The sequence below is a fragment of the Cylas formicarius genome, unplaced genomic scaffold (assembly GCF_029955315.1).
Source record: "Cylas formicarius isolate icCylForm1 unplaced genomic scaffold, icCylForm1.1 PGA_scaffold_5__7_contigs__length_24384050, whole genome shotgun sequence".
Lineage (NCBI taxonomy): Eukaryota > Metazoa > Arthropoda > Insecta > Coleoptera > Brentidae > Cylas > Cylas formicarius.
This window is the reverse complement of record NW_026844341.1, coordinates 18,218,646-18,235,540: the sequence shown is the minus strand read 5'-3', so window position 1 is coordinate 18,235,540 and position 16,895 is coordinate 18,218,646. Positions and strand designations below refer to the sequence as shown.

General features: G+C 39.3%; 1 protein-coding gene across 1 annotated transcript in view; it reads left to right on the top strand.

Annotated features, from left to right (window-relative positions):
* LOC132702525 (probable E3 ubiquitin-protein ligase HERC1) overlaps nt 1-16,895 on the top strand; it is a 45,338-nt gene that overhangs the window by 15,240 nt on the left and 13,203 nt on the right. The window contains exons 14-18 of the mRNA XM_060671204.1: nt 3,979-4,120; nt 4,177-4,731; nt 7,709-8,732; nt 11,405-12,188; nt 14,512-15,155. Of these exons, the coding sequence (XP_060527187.1) occupies nt 3,979-4,120; nt 4,177-4,731; nt 7,709-8,732; nt 11,405-12,188; nt 14,512-15,155 (3,149 nt within the window). The remainder of the gene's footprint in view (nt 1-3,978; nt 4,121-4,176; nt 4,732-7,708; nt 8,733-11,404; nt 12,189-14,511; nt 15,156-16,895) is intronic.

Here is a 16,895-nt window from a genome sequence, read left to right as displayed (position 1 = left end):
TTGTATCTTTTGATAAAGCCAATGACGCCTGCACGTACTTTTACGGTAAGCTTATACGCCCCGTAAGCGAAAGTATCACCCGTGGTTCACGCAGGATATAATCAAGCAAATCCGTTTAAAATCAAAATATTTAAAATTGTTTAAGATTAGGAACGATCTTGATGCCATCAATCAATTTAAGTTATTAAGGGCCAAAATTAAATCAGATCTAAATAATTCTTATAAACTGTATGCACTGTCTGCTGAGTGTGAGGGGTTCAACTAACATTTTAGATAGGATGTTCTACAATGATAAATTATTAGATAGTTAGCAGAGCTAGACCAATTTACGAAAAAGGTGATAATTTAGATATCAGTAATTTTCGTCTCATTTCATTACTTTGCAATTTTTCTAAGGTTTTTGAAACACTCCTTTTCGAAGGCACACGACAGACTTGACCATGGGATACTTATTTCTAAGTTAAATGATTACGGATTATCATTAGTTGTTATTATTATTGTCTAATTAATTTGTTTTTATCTTATCTAAAATATCGGCTCCAGTTTGTTAAATTTGGTGGACTCAGCTCTGTAGAATATGTCGCAACATCCGGTGTTCCTCAAGGCAGCAATTTAGGTCCCCTTCTTTAATATTTTTATTAATGACATTGTCGAAAGTGTTGATGTTAATTGCTCGTTATACCCTGACGATCTAAAGTTGTTGTGCAAAATTGATAGTATTTAGGACTGCCAAAACCTGTCATTGAATATAAAGGGTATTGAAAACTGGTGTGTCCATAATAACTTGTCGTTAAATTCCATCAAATGTAATGTCATGACGTATTCATTTAATAGTAGTATTATCAGATATGATTACCAAGTCAATGACATCGTACTTCAGCGTCCAGCTACTTTTGTTGATCTAGGTGTTACTTTTGACCCTAAACTTTCTTTCATTCCACATATTGACTCCGCTGTGTCTGCCGCGAATAAAATGTACGGGTTTATAGCACCGAATTCTCTCTGTATTACGCATTTGTTAGATCTAAATTAGAATGCGGCGATATTGCATTCAGTCCGTTTTACCAAGTCCATACAAGGAAGCTGGAATCTGTACAACGAAAGTTCTTGAAACTCTTGTCTTTCAGGCATGGTAATAAGGTGAACTGAGGTGGCTTTTACTTGATGAAAATCCATTTATCCAAATAAATAATAACTAAAAGTTCAGATTTTCACAACGCCGTGTCTTTGACCATAAAACCATAATTAATGTTGTTGTGAGAATTTAAGTTCAATAAAGGAGAGGTATTTAAATCTAATTGACCGTTAAGCAATACATTTGAATGTCTCATTTTTTTAATCTCCACGTCTTCCTATAAATACAATTTTCTACTTTTTGTGGCTGTATCTAACTCTTTATAAACAGACTTCTTAATACGCCACTCCCAACAGAAAATTACAACAAAGAACTTAATATCATTAAACAAATTGCACTGAATAACGGCTACAATTATAGATAAAATTATATCATTATAGATAAAATTATAAATAAAAAACAAATCCAGACAACAGTAAACTCTATTTATCCGAAACCTAATACGAACAATTTAAAACAATTACATACATAGGAGAACCTAGTGAAAAAGTTTCAAAACATTTTTAAACATGTGGTTTAAAAATAGCTTTCAGAACTAACAACACAATAGGAAAAAATTTAAAAAACAATAAAACGAAATGTCCAAAATCTCAAAAATCAGGTGCGTACAGGTGGATCGTTCAAGAAACGCATTAACGAACAGAGCGTTTAAAAACTATAGTCTAGATTCTAATTATGCTGCACACTTAAACACAGAAAAACACATTTTTGACGACAATTTTGATATTTTACATACAAGGAGAAAATTTTAAAATATTCGTAATTTTAAAATTTTCTCCTTGCCACAGAATGTGCGATCCGTGGAACTCAGCAAGTTTCCAGCTTGATATATTTTCTTCTTCTATACGTGACGTTAAAACATGATTTTTTAAGTTCCTTTGCTTTTTTTTTAATTTGTCACTTATGTCCCTGTCCCTCAGTTGGGTTTATCCTGTTGAGCAGTGCATCTAAATAAATAAATGGAGATGTCAACCTCTCACGCTTGAACATTTCGATTTCATTTATTTACAAGAAACTGTCGAATCTAGATAAAAATAAAAGAACCGGTCCCGACTGCCTCCCACCATATCTTATTAAGCATTGCAGTTTCATACTTTCTAGACCACTTTATATTATCTTTAACGAATCTTTAAAAACGGGAACTTTTTCAACTTACTGGAAATCAAGCCTCATCACCCGTATCCTAAAATCCGGCGATAACTTGCAAGTCGACAATTATAGGCCCACCAGTATCCTGAGCTGTATTCCTAAAGTGTTCGAAAGATGAACCTGCGACTATTTATCTGGTGGCCGGAAAAGTTGCTTCATCAACCAACAATTTATATTTCTCCCCCATCGCTCCTCTGAGCTAAACTTGCTAACATTTACAGATTTTCTGCTAGAATCATTGGAGGAGGGGTCTCAGGTTTATGCCATTTACACAGACTTTCCAAAGGCATTTGATCGAGTCAATCGTCAAATCTTAATAAGAAAATTGCGAAATATTGGAATCTGGGGGAAACTTTTGGAACGGTTAATATCGTACCCTACTGAATTCCAATCCACCGAAATTAAAGTGCCTTTTGGTGTTCTGCAAGGATCACACCTCGCACCAATGATATTTCCTATTATTTGCTGACGACCTAAAATTCTATATGAGAGTCCAAAATTCTGATGACTGTATAAAACTCCAAACCGATTTAGATCACCTGTCGCTATGGTGCGATTTGAACTTCAACTGGAGCAAAAATCTCTAACATAAAAGGGTCACCGTTATTGCAGACCTCCGTAAGTGTGGAGTGTTACTCGATATTAAATTGACTTACACACACCATGTTTCAATCACTTCATATTTTGAGCTTTACTAAGCGCCATAAAGTGGACTTCCAGAGTGTTCCGTCTCTTACTATTCTGCTCCCTCGTGCGTCCACACCTGGATTATTGTTCCTGTGTGTGGTCACCTTCGTCTAACATCCACATATAGGCCATAGAAAGAATGCAGCATAGGTTCCCGTGGTAAGAGCATTGAAGGAGCACCAAGGATTTGAGAACGCCGATTAGTCGCAATTGGAAATCTCTCTCTAGATTCGTCGCATGCATTTCACGATTTTTTATAACCTGCTGCACTCAAATTCTGATTTACGTTTCTGTTATACGTGTTCTTAATCTTCTGTCGACTAACTATATTAATATTAATATTTTGGAAAACCAATGTTTGTCATAATCTCCTTCTTCTGCAGCATATCCATTAATTCCTTGTTGCATGTATTAGTTCTTAAATTGTCCTCAGCCGCGTCCTCTTCCTGCCGATTCCTCTCTTTCCTTCAATTATTACGTATCACGTGACCTAAATATGCTGTTTTTCGGCGTTTCATTGTGTTTAGCAATTCGCGGTCTGTATTGATCATTCTCAAGATCCCATCGTTTGTTTTTCTTGCTGTCCATGTATACGTCTGTAGATCCACATCTCGAATGCTTCAATCTTGTTTATATGGCTCACCTTTGGTGTCCATCCCTCCATACCATACAGTAATACAGGACAGACGTATATTGTTGACCCACACGCCATTCATCTTAACGTTCTTCTAGGGCTTCCTGAAAGATGCTTTCAGAATACAAATTAAAGAGAAGCCGTGAAAGAACACATCCTTGCCTGATCCCTCTGCGGATTGGTTTTGCTTCCGTTCGTTACCAATTTTGACTTTAGCGTTTTGATTCCTGTATAAGTTTTCAATGCAGGTCTATGTCATAATGGACCTATCTATTTCATTTTGTTTTATTTTATTATGTTTTTTTACTATTTTGTTTATGTGAATCTCATGTGAATTGGCCCCTTGATAAATAAATAAATAAATAAATTTCAGATGTAAACGCGCGCAACGTCAATATGCTTGCGACGTGGATGTGCGAGCACCCGTACCCCGAATCGGCGTCGGACGGGGCACACTCGAGCGGCTCCCCCGTCAGGTTTAACGACCTGGTACGCCGAAACTTTATCATGGAAAGGTACATATTTGAACGAGATATTGGTACGGTTTTTCTCAAGCGTGCGCGTGGTCCAGGGCGCCTCAGGATTCGATAAGAAACCCGAACGCGGACTGCGTCCACCGACGCGGCATGGGACCGCGTAGACGCGCCTGCCCCGAGCTGAGAATCCTGGTGGAGAGGGCGGGGGCGGCGCTGCAAGACCGGGTCCGCGATCGGTTACGGGAGCGCCAACACGTTCGAGGGGAGGCTCATCCCCTCCTACACGGCACCGCAGCGGACGACGCTCCCACGCAACGATATTTCCCCAACCCGTGGAGCTACGCGGACGTGTCCACTGGTTGCGGCACGTGTCCCTATTGCGAGCAATTCTCGTCTCATTTGGAAAGTCACCTACGGTCGGCGCATCCTGGATGCGGCGTCACGTGGGGCACCGGCACCTGCGGCACCGTCACCGACTGGTTCTACGTCACGTGTCGTCAGTGCCACATCAAATATTCGAACCGTGGCGCGGCGATGCTGCGCACTCTCGCGCCCGATCTCGTGCTCGACGACGACGACGCGACAGAGACGGACGCGCAGACCTTGAAGTGCCCATTGCCGGAGTGCGAGGAACTCGAAGAAATCAAGGCGTGAGTGGGCGGAGCTATTTTTTTTTCGCGAAGGATAAAATTCTTGCCCGCGTTGCGGATGAAGAATTTTAACCTTTACTGTGCCTTTGGGCTGCTGAGTTTAATGGGTTTTTGTTAGGATTTTGTTAGGCGCCCAATAATGGAAGTTAATTTTTAAAAGAAACTTCCACAGGCTACTGAAGTATTTTTAACAAAACTTTTGGATTCGTCCTGCTTCGATTTTTGCTGAGTCGAACTTACGGACGTTTCGCCAATTATCCTGTTGGGTTCATCTTGTAGAGACCATAACATTATCCCCAATTTTCTTAAAATATCCCATCACGTCAAAACCTCATCCGCTTACAAAATTCTTTGAAAATCTAGTTTCGCTTTACTTGGAAAAAGAATTCATCGTACCCGTAAGGAAATAGACCAAATCAATAATGCTCTTCTGTCTCTACACCTTGAAATTTCTTCCATTTTGTCGCCATCCGAGTTCGATATCCATTCATTCTTCATTTATCTACTACCCAAAATCACATTCAGAAATTTGAAAAACTAATCTCAACACTAGGAAAACCATCAAATTCTTCTCAACTACCAAACACTGTAATAAATATATCATCACACCAACTTTCGGAATTGGAAAAATTAGTTCTTTCTAAAGGTTCCAACTTCGTTCGACGTATTATCCCAAAGGAGGAAATCATTTCAAATGTCGAGTCTGTAGTAAAACAAACTATCACCTCAAACAGCTAATGAAATTCGATTTGAAACAGCAAAAATACTTAAAAAATCAAAACCTCCTAAATCCAATATTGCAAAGCGTAAATGCATTGCCCCAAAATCTCTAAAATCTAATCCAGACACCGCAATCCTAAAAGCAGATAAAGGAGATACTATTGTGGTCATGGTCACAAATGAATATCAGATCAGGAAAAGAAAATATTCTTACAAACAATTCTCAAAAACCCTACGTCATCTGTTATTAAATGCTATCAAACTCCGTGAAAAAATTTGTTACCCCCCATGGCTCTAAAATTCCTCGTCTATACGGATTTCCAAAGATCCACAAACCAGGATTACCCCTTTGACCCATTGTCAGCACCATTGGTTCTCCAACGTATTCTCTAGCAAAATATCTAGCTTTCTTATTAAAACCCCTTACAGCCAATACTGACAGTTTCGTTCTTAATTCCTTTCATTTTATTAAACAATTAAAAGCCATTACATTAAATACACAAGATATTCTAATTAGTTTCGACGTAGAATCCCTCTTTACCCAAGTTCCTATTCCTGAAACTCTTAACATCATTTCAGATATATTAAAGTCCACCTTACTTGAAAAGATGCTTGTCTGGAACATATTTTTCTCGGTCAAATTTTTGGAACAAACGTCGGGAACAGCTAAGGGTTCTGCACTATCAACAGTCATCGCCAATATATTTATCGAAGCCTTTGAAAAGAAAACTCTCTACACCTTTCATCTAAAACCAAAATTATGGGAACGCTAACACCCTAACATACGTTTTACCCGTTCATTTGGAAACTAATAATAGTCTTCCATTCTTAGATATTCTTGTCAATAGAAAATCAGACCTTACATTAGGTCATTGTGTTTACAAAAAACTTACGCACACAGATGGATACCTTAAGGCATGGTAACATCACCATCTGGTCCAAAAATTATCGGTTATCGACAATCGGTTTACAGAGCTCAGATCTCAACCCGAGTCACTGAACACAGAATTAAAATACCTTACATCTGCTCTTCCCTCTAATAATTTCCACATAAAAGATATGCGTTCCAACAAAAAATACACTTCACTACAACCTTCCAATAGCAATGAGGTCGAAAGTAATTCTACACTTGCCACTGTGGTTCTTCCTTACATTCAAAACATCACTGAACACATATCAAAAGTTCTAAAGAAGAATAGCGTCAAAATCAGATTTACCACATGTCCAAAAATCTCTCAACATCTTCGGTTCGTCAAAGACAAAATTCTATTTGAGATGACAGGAGTCCATGCATATGCGGCAAAGAATACATTGCAGGGACCGGACGAAAAATATCAACTAGGTTCAAGGAACACGAAAGAGCCACACGAAACCGGGCATTTTTTTTTAAAATTTTATTCTACCAACGGAAAATCCGAGATTCTAGAAATCTCAGGTCTCAAACTGTCACCAATATGAGAATCAGTCATCCGAGACGGTGTCGATGCCCCTCATTTAGCTCCGCCCCCCTCAAACAATATATAAGTAGGTACAGAGTAAAATGCGAGCCAGTTTCCGTTTTATAGTTTGCCACAAAAACGGCAATTTTCACCCTGTAAATAATCCAAAAAATTCCCAACGTAAAAGATATAACCTTAGATCTCCCACGTTTCCCCCATGCAGTACGCCGTAATAATCAATGACTTCATCACATCTCGATTGAGGGCGAGAAATGGTGATTTTCATTTGGATTTTTTCAAATATCTCGAACGACGTACGTGATAGGCGAAAACCGTAAATACAAAAATTGTAGCTCGCGATGTGCCCTGTAACAGTGTTTAAAGCAATTGGGTTCAATAATTTTGCCGATGAAATTTTTTTCGAAATTTGCACCTAGTTTTTACAAATTGCATGCGGGAGTGTACTTCTATCAAAGTGCCAAATTTGAAGTCAATAGCTGCAAATTCCGGGCCCTTGCTGCATTTTTCAGCACAACACGTTATATCTCGAACACACTGTAAAATATGTGAACACTTTAAATACAAGAGTTTTAGCTCTTTGTATGGGCTAAACTGTCATGTGGAAGAAACCACCGACTGAGTAACAGTGTTTAACTTACAGTTGAAAGGTAATTCAATTTTCAGATTTTTGGTAATACCGGTACACCTTGTATGTTTTCGGAAAATTGTGAAGAATAAAAGTTTATGTGCGCCAATATTCCGCGTCTTCTCGAAAATTTTATAATTGACTAACCGTGCGGCGCCCTTGCCGTCGCCAGGCTCCTAGGTGTGTCCGACAAAGAGTCCGGCGCGCAGGTGGTCCCGTTCCACGGCGCGGACCCTCTAGGCGCCGGCGCCGTCCCGAAGGTGAGAAGGGAAGCGACGCGCGCCGAACGAATCCGCTCCCGGGGCGGTGTGGGCAACCAAGCCCTTTCGCTCACGACGTCGTCGTCGCGGATGCTCGCTCTCCGCGATCTCACCGCGTCGATGAGGATCCTACTCGCCCGCCAGATCGTCCTCAACGTCCTCGCTTCCCTCTCCGCCGGGTCGGACCACGCCTCCCTAATCGGCTACCTCGAATTGATGGGCCTCTCCGATGTCGGCATCCTTGTCCGCCTAATGACGTTGACGGCCACCGGCCGCGTCGAAGTCGGCAAGTTGAGGGGCGACGTCCCGGTCCGACGTCGTCTGCCTAAAGATTTCGGCGAGCAGCTGTCCGCGCAGCTTTCTGGCCCGGCGGCCGCGTGTCTCAAGTACCTGAGCGTCGGCATCGCGACGCTCGCGCAGAGCGACCCGCGCGTCTCAAATCTCGTAGTCGACATCTGCACCAAGGACCTGAAGGCCGTAGCGTTGGGCGTGGCGGCGCCCAAATCGGGCTTCGCCGTCACGCAAGCCCTCGTCAATATACTGTCGACGCGCGGAGGCTGTTCTCTAACCGACCCGCCCAAGGAGGAGACCTCCGGCGAGGGGAGGGATCTCGCGCTCGCCGACGCACTCTCCGCCTACGTACTATCGAGCGTCGTGCTGAAAACGGGCAAGGAATGGGCCGCGCAGCGTCTATTCAAGTGCATAGCGAGCAGGGCTGAGATGATGGCCGCCGACGAACCGCACCGCGCCAACTTGGCGGACTTGTCGGGCACGATGCCCACGCAGACGGTACTCTCGATCGAAGGGCACGACAACCGCGTGGCGACGCTGGCGTGGTGCGAAAGCAACGGCACCCTGGCGTCCGCCGGCTACGACGGTACCGTCCGTCTGTGGACCGTGGAACCCGGCAAGCAAGCCATTTTCGATTCGACCTTGGTAAGTTTGGGGCGGCGCCCCATTTTCGAAGGTTAGAGTAATTTCGCGTGTGTCTTGAAGCCTTTAGTTCACGAGATATAACACAAAGTTAATTTTTTTTAAATTGAATACCCCAATTTAAAAAAAAAAATGTTTTCTAATAAAATTTCCTGTCAAACGATGTGCCATACACCTATTTTTATTAAGCAGCTAAAAAGATATCTGCAATTTTTAATAATTACAATAGTAGGCTGTGCTTAACTCTGACCTTTACTATGATCAGATAAAACCAATTGCCATGATACACAAGCCCTTTGAAATCGGAAGTAACGAGAATCGACGGACGGCGTTAAATCTATATTTGCAGAGATATCCGGAAAGAAGGCAACTTAGCTCAAAAATATTTTTGAAGTCATCTACAAAAATACGGATCCTTTACAACACCGCTGCCTAGGACGTATAGAAGCCTAGCCAAAGATAGAGAGTTGGAAGAACTAACGGTTCTGGGAGAAATAAAATTAACCCGAATACTTCCACCAGGGCTATACTAGAATATACTAGAATTCCACGCAGCAATGACGTGCGAGATTTCACTCCAAGACGTGCACTTTGCAGATGGCACCTAAGTGAATGCCAAGAAGACCCCGATTTTGCCAGGAAAGTTATTTGGACGGATGAGGCAACAATTTCTAGTGATGCAATATTCACCAGGTATAACTGCGATTGCTGGAAACAACAAAATCACCATATTATGGTGCAACAAGCGAATCAACGAAAGGTTCAGTTTTGTTGATGGAAATTTAAATGCCGAAAGATACCAAGAAATTCTAGAAGAGCAGGGAATTACGTTTATCGACAATTTGCTACTTCAGCAAAATAATGAGCTATACTTTCAACATGACCTCCTCACAATGCACGAGAAACTACTAATTTGCTAAATAATGCGTTTGCCGAAAACGGGATCGTGGGGGTGAATCAAAGACCTTGAAGAGGCACTTCGTGCTGCGTTCAACTGCTTAATGCAGAAAATAACGTCAAGAGAACATGTAGGATATGTTTACAAGAAATCGGCCGTCAATTTGAGCATTTGTTTTAGAATTAAATAAACTTATTAGATGTAGATTTTAAGTGTTACATAGTTTCATTAATAAAAATTTTAAATAAAAAAAATGCTTTTAATAATTTTATTTCCGTTTATTTTTTTAGGGTTGTAATTATTGTAAACTAGAAGTTAAAGTGCGAAGTTGCTGTGTCCCCTCGTGTCGTAGCCAACTTGATTTTGTATGAAAAAAGATCAATAAAATTTTATCCTCACATTTAGGGCGCGCACAGCGCCTACTATGGTAAATATCAAAAATTGCAAATATCTTTTAAACTATTTAATAAAAATAGGTACATGGCACGTCGTTCGACAGGAAATTTTATTAGAAAACGGATTTTGAAGAAAAATTGGGGGTATCCCATTTAAAGAAATACAACTGTGTGTGATATCTCGGGAACTAAAAGCTCCAAGACAAAACTCTAAAAACCCTATTCTTCCAATTAAAAAAATTATAGAGGGCCTTTAAAATCGCATATTTTTGAGAAGCTCTTTTTGTGAAAATAAGTTGAAGCATTTCGCGATTTGCCACAGATTTCTGACTACATGATCATTGGATGTTATCTAGAAACCAAGCCATTAAAAGAAAAACCTCAAGTAAATTTCAGACTCCCGATTAATCAAGAAAATATGAATAAAATAATTCCAGAATTGTATGGTATGCATGGTATGATATACGCGCCTTTTATAACTAACATAAACCGGGTTGGAGATAAGATACTACCAATGAAAAAAATTATTAATGACAGAGTTCCTTGGATGAGCCCTATGATACTTCGCACAAAAGGCACGGGATATCGCTTATAAAAAGTTTAAGCATACTAAGTAGCAGACCGAGAAGTCGAAATATTATGAAAGAAGCATCGATCGGTGTAAGGAAAACAGCAAGAAAATGTGGCGAACGTTAAAGGGATTAAAAAGGAGCAAACGCAGAAATGCAGGCAACTTTGAAGATCTTAAATTTGAAGATGATTTCAGTAATGTAGAACAAAAATTTAACTTCTATGCAAAAAGCATTCTTGACATTGCTGCAAGTATTCCAAATATACAAACCAATTTTGACGAAACTAGTAGTAGTAGTAGAAAATCTTAAGGAATTCACACACTTTCAAACGCTGAATATAAATGAGCTTAGCCATTGGAGCAGAAGTCTTGTTTTTAGTGTGATTATCAACCTTCATTTTCGATACTGTAATTCGCTTTTGATTTCTTGTAGAAACAGTGGTGTTCATAGAATAGTAGTGCTACAAAATAAAGCCATGCCCCCCTTTACATTCCCATTTGTGTAATGCTTGGGTCTTTAGGGTGGTTGTCGGTGTCTCAGAGTATTGAGTTCTCTAATGTTTTGCTGATATATAAAATAAAAAAATAAATTGCTTTCAAGATTATTTAATTCTTAGGTCGTACAAACATTCTTGTAATGTTGACACCAAAAATGTACCGAACTTAAAAAGCTTCTTATATTGATATTAATATTAGCGTGAATTAGCTTTTGCTTTTATATAAATGTGATTTTCTGCGATTCGAATATATGTTTGTGCCTTATAGCATGTATGCTAATGATAATAAACCATTTGATTTCATTTTATTTCAGGTGCTGCACGCGTCCGCGGACACCTTCGGCAACGACCTGCAGGGCAAACTCGTCGGCCACCTGAAGTGGTCGCCCGGCGGCGATTACATCGCGGCAGCGTTGGACAGCGTAGTCAACGTGTGGCCGACGAAACGGTCGGAACGGAGCTGGTTCATCGAGCAGATGGGTGAGTTCGTGACGGACATTTGCTGGCCGCGACAGGGAAGCGAAGATCACCTGCTAATCGGCAAGATAGACGGCACCGTCAGCCTGCTGACCGTCCTGAAAGACGGCGACAAGCGGCTCGAGACGTTGGCGCACCTGGCCCGGCCTCACGCCGTCGTGCGCATCGATTGGCGACACGAAGACGAGCCCTTCGCGGTCGGCTACCTCGACGGGTACGTCAAGGTCGGTCGGCTCGGCGAGGACGCGGAAACGGCCGACGCGCACGTCAACGCCGTCTCGGGCATGGAATGGGACCCGAGAGGCATTCTGCTGGCCACCATCTCCACCGACGTGACGTGCAAGTTGTGGTACGGCGGCTCCGTGCTCGTTCACGCGATCCCGCTGGCCCACGAGCCGGCCAGCGTCGCGTGGTCACCGCTCGTCACGCCCGGCGGACTTCTGCTGGCCGTCGGGACCGCCTACGGCACGGTCCACGTGTGGAAGGTGATGCACCGCGACTCCGACTTCGACCCCGTGACCGCCGATTTGATGTTCTCCGCGCGCGGCCATTCCTATTACGCCGTCTCGGCGCTATCGGTCAGCTCCGACGGCCTCCTGCTGGCCAGCGGGTGTCTCAAAGGTATCGGCCTCCTTTATCTTTCCAGGAAATGGTATTGTTAATAACTAGAGTTAGGATTTTATGTAAAAAACATTTTTTGAGGTTATTAGATTAACCATATAAAAAAATTGCATATTAAGCTTCAGTGCATATTTTTAGTGAAGTGAATATTTTCTATTTTTCGAGCATAAAATCGCATAATTTTGACCCATTATTACTGGGATTTTCCAGATTATCTGCAATATTGGGGACTATCTATTTGTAGCCTTCAAATCCCGTTACCTAAGGATTAGGCCCACGTCCCTTTTCTTGTCTGACGCTTTTATCTAATGTGATTGTAACAACCTTTTCTGAAAATTATCACTGACGGTGCTTGCGATTGAATGAAAATACGTGCCACCCTCTTCATATGTACATTTTGAATTTTTCCAAGTATTTTGAACATTTTATTTGCTGTCCGAGAGTAACAGTAAGAAAATGCGGAAAGTGAATTATCATTTGGTGTCTGTATGGATTAAAAATCATCCAGAGCTATCTTTGGAAAAAGAAGAAGTATTCTGCATCGCTTGTGGAAAAGTGGTAAGTTCTCATTAATTAATTTGAAATATGTAATTGAATAAAATCACAAATAGACCAGCACGTCGCCACTGGAGAACATAAAAGTGGATAAATAAAGAAGAATACAATTTCGCAGAGTTCTTTGCAATAGTGCATTTCGGCGGCATCTTCAAGAACAACTGATCAAGACAATTTTAATTTACACCTATGTGTTAAGTGCAAATATTACCCTTGATAAGGTACAGAACACTAAAGTTAACTAAAGTTAAACAACATGAAAGTACTTTAAGAAAAAAATTGTGTAAGTTCCATTTACAAAAATGTCATTCAAATCATAAGAAATTATATTAAAAATCAGCATATTTACATTATTGTAGACGAGACAACAGATGCTTGTGGTCGCTATATTGCGAATTTATTAGTTGGTGTTTTGAATGAAAATGTTTTACCAAAATCTTTTTTTTAATAAGTACAAAACAGTTGGAAAAAACTAACAGTATAGAGATTGTTCGATTTGTAAATGAAAGCTTAATGGTTTTTTTGCTCCAGATATACTACCAACCCATAAAATCCTTCTCTTAGTCACCGACGCGGCAGCGTATATGACCAAAGCAGGGCTAAATTAAATATATATATATATATATATATATATATATATATATATATATATATATATATATATATATATATATATATATATATATATATATATATATATATATATATATATATATATATATATATATATATATATATATATATATATATATATATATATATATATATATATATATAAATTATATGCACGTGACTTGCTTAGCGCATATAATGAATAGTATAAAATAATAATAAGTAAGTCTTTAATTTCGAACTCGTAATTACTCGATGGGGAATGTGATTAGACGCAGTCTTCTTTCACGCGTATCACTTTATTCAAATAAAAAACATTGTATCTGACTTTTCAGATTCAGCTGATTCAATTAAAAAAACGAAAAATTTATATGAAAAATGTGAACTTATAGATCAGTTGACATAAATCAAAGCTAATTTTAGTTTTTTTAAGTGGCTTTATTAAAAAATTAGAAATCGAACAGATGTCTTTGTTTAGAGTCAATTTCAATAGTAGAAGAGCACGAACATTTGTTGAAAAAAGTTCCAAGCAGAATAGGGAAAATTATTCTTTTGCTACATTTAACCGCGTACCAACGAAAAATGAAGGATTTCAAAAGTTACTTAAAATTTCAAAAATGTTATCATTAGATACGGTTGATAATGATTTACATTATTTGGAACCAGAACATCCTGCTTCATTTAAATTCGCGCTAATTACTTCGGTCGATGTCGAAAGGACGTTCTCCAAATGCAAAAACATATTCAGCTATAAAAGACAAAAATTAACCGAAGAAAATTTAGAAGAGCATTTCATTGTCAATTGGTATAATAGTAATAATAGGTCTGATTGTAAAAAATAGTTTTTACCATAATGCTTTAATGTAGGTTAGGTATAAGTATATAGATATGTCATTAATTTATTGTTAGCTAAGGTTAATAAATACTCCTAATTAAGTATTATTATTTTTATGTCTAAAAACTGTAAACATAATGTTGTAATTTTTTTCGTTGTTTGACTATTCTTTTCATGATTTTCAGTAAAAAATAAAGGGCATAAAAGTACATAGATGGTAGAAAAAACATACATATTTTTTTGATAAAACCAGAATTTACGCGCATATTTTAAGCATTTTTTGAGCATAAAAATCCGAACTCTAATAATAACAACGTTCAGGACCTGGCGGCGTAGTCAACATATGGTCCTTGCATAGCGGCGCGCTGATGTACACGATGACGGGGACAGGGGGCGTGGCCCGCGACGGTCTCAAGTGGATCGACTCGAACGGTTCGCTGGCGATCGCGTTCTCGCGCGCCAAGGCGATCAACTTCCTCACTTACGGCGTCGACGATCTCAAACGCAACCTCCCGTTGGCTACGGCGCGATGCGCGATGACCAAGAGGGGCGTCGGCGGCGTGAAAACGGCTCCGTTTTTCAAGACGCTCGTCGCGTTGTTGCCGCGCATGCTCGCGCAACAGTACCATGCCGAAAAATTAAGCGTGTCGACCGGCTCGCAGCTGATGCATTCCGTCTACTTGAAAAGCCTCGCTTCGCTGGCCATCGTCCTCGAACTGGACAAGGTCGCTTGTCTCGACGTGAAACCTTTTAACGATGTGTACGACGGCACAGTCCGCGAGTGTCACTGGTTGCGCATGTTCGGCGTGGCCGCACGAATGGCGGACGGCCTTGTGAAAAGGTCCAGGGCGGCGACGGAGGAGGAGTTGTCGCGAAACGCCCTCTGGACTATGAAACAGGACGAGCAGATCGTGCAGTGGGCGGCGCAGAGGCCGCAGGACTGGGAGATAGGCGGCAAATGCAAGGTAAGGCCGTTACGTTTAAACTACCGTATGTGGTCGGCATATTTATATTACAATTTCGATTCTAAGAATTCTAAACAGATATGGAAAACTTTAAATGTGTTTAAAAATTGTAGTCGGCAGAGTTTGGAAGTACCACCCAACTTAAAAAATCCCAGTGATATTAATCATTATTTTACTTCTGTTTTTAGCAATATTAACAATTGCCCCGAAACCACTTCTTTCTATAAAAATCGCAAATTCAACTCGAATATATCATTTGCATTTAAACTCGCAACTATTGACTTAATTAAAGCCGTTATTTCAAACTTAAGTCAAATTCTGCTGGTGTTCAGATGACCCTCCTCCATATTACCGCGCCATAATAATAATAATAATAATAATAATGATAAGTTTATTTATCAATTAATACAAGCCATAATATAACGACTACAATATAAATATAACTAATTATAACTATTACTATAACTATAACTATTCATACTAATTCCCGTAACTACAAGTTAAAAAAATAAAATAAAACAAAAGATTATTTAGTAGAAGTGGGAGTAAAATAATTACGATTATTTGAAAAATAACACCAAAGAAATACTTCTTGTCGGTGAGAACTAAACTTATAGGTCTTATATAATTATGAAAAGTAAAAAGCGTTAATGAAAGATAACGAATACCTACCTAAGTTATACATGTAGTTAAATATGGATAAATCAATACAAATTGGAAAAGTCAAAAGGGTAATGAAAAATCGAACGGTAACAAATTGAATGAAAACTAAAATGAAAATGAAACAGGAAAGGAGTGATAAAATTATGTTGTAATAACAAGCTTGATTTGAAATGTAATTCTATTAAATTTATTAGCCATTGGTTTGTCATGATCAGCTACAGTTTAGTCTAGTTCTGGATACGTTTTCTTGGTTATGTGTTTTTATCATTGTTGAGGATACTTTGACAAATTCCAAAATTTATTTTTTTTGTCGTACTTTTTAAGCTATCCGTATTTTTTCATTAGCAGTGAATGAATTCTCTTTTGACTTAGCAGCCATTTGTTTGGTCGAGATTTAAACAAAGTTAAAGAATTTATATTTTTGATTTCAATCGGTAGCTCACTGTGGATATTTGGGCTCAAGTACAAAAAGAATCTTCGTCCTAGTGAGGCCTTGGTTTGAGGAAGGTAACCTGTTACTACTTTGTGCCTCGTGTTATGATTATGCTTTATGGTTTGTAACGTGTCATTTTTCTTATATTGTCGCATTGCTATACTTTGCACAAAAAGTTGAAGAATAACTAAAATTTCACTCTATCGGAATAACTTATTACTTGGATATAGTTTATTCTTGCCATAAATTACTTTTAATATCCACTTTTGAGTGATTTCTAGCGTTCTAAGCGTTCTATTATTCCATAAGTTAAATGTTGTTGAACAACTGCGAAATTTAAGGCTCTCTAGTACGACATTTCAAAATATGTTTTCAATTCTTTAAATTTTCTGATTGAAGATCTTAAGCGGTTATATTTTACGTGTTCACCCCACTTTAAATGCGGATCAAGTAGAATCCCGTTACACCTTACACATATTATTAATTGCTGGTTGGAAGTAGGCTATTCTCCTAGTATTTGGAGGTTTACTTTGATCATACCATTGGTAAAAAATAAGATCCCAGTCAGTTCTCAGACCTTCGTCCAATCAGTATCCTTCCAACTTTATCTAAAGTTTTGGAGAAATTCACAAGTGTACAAATTT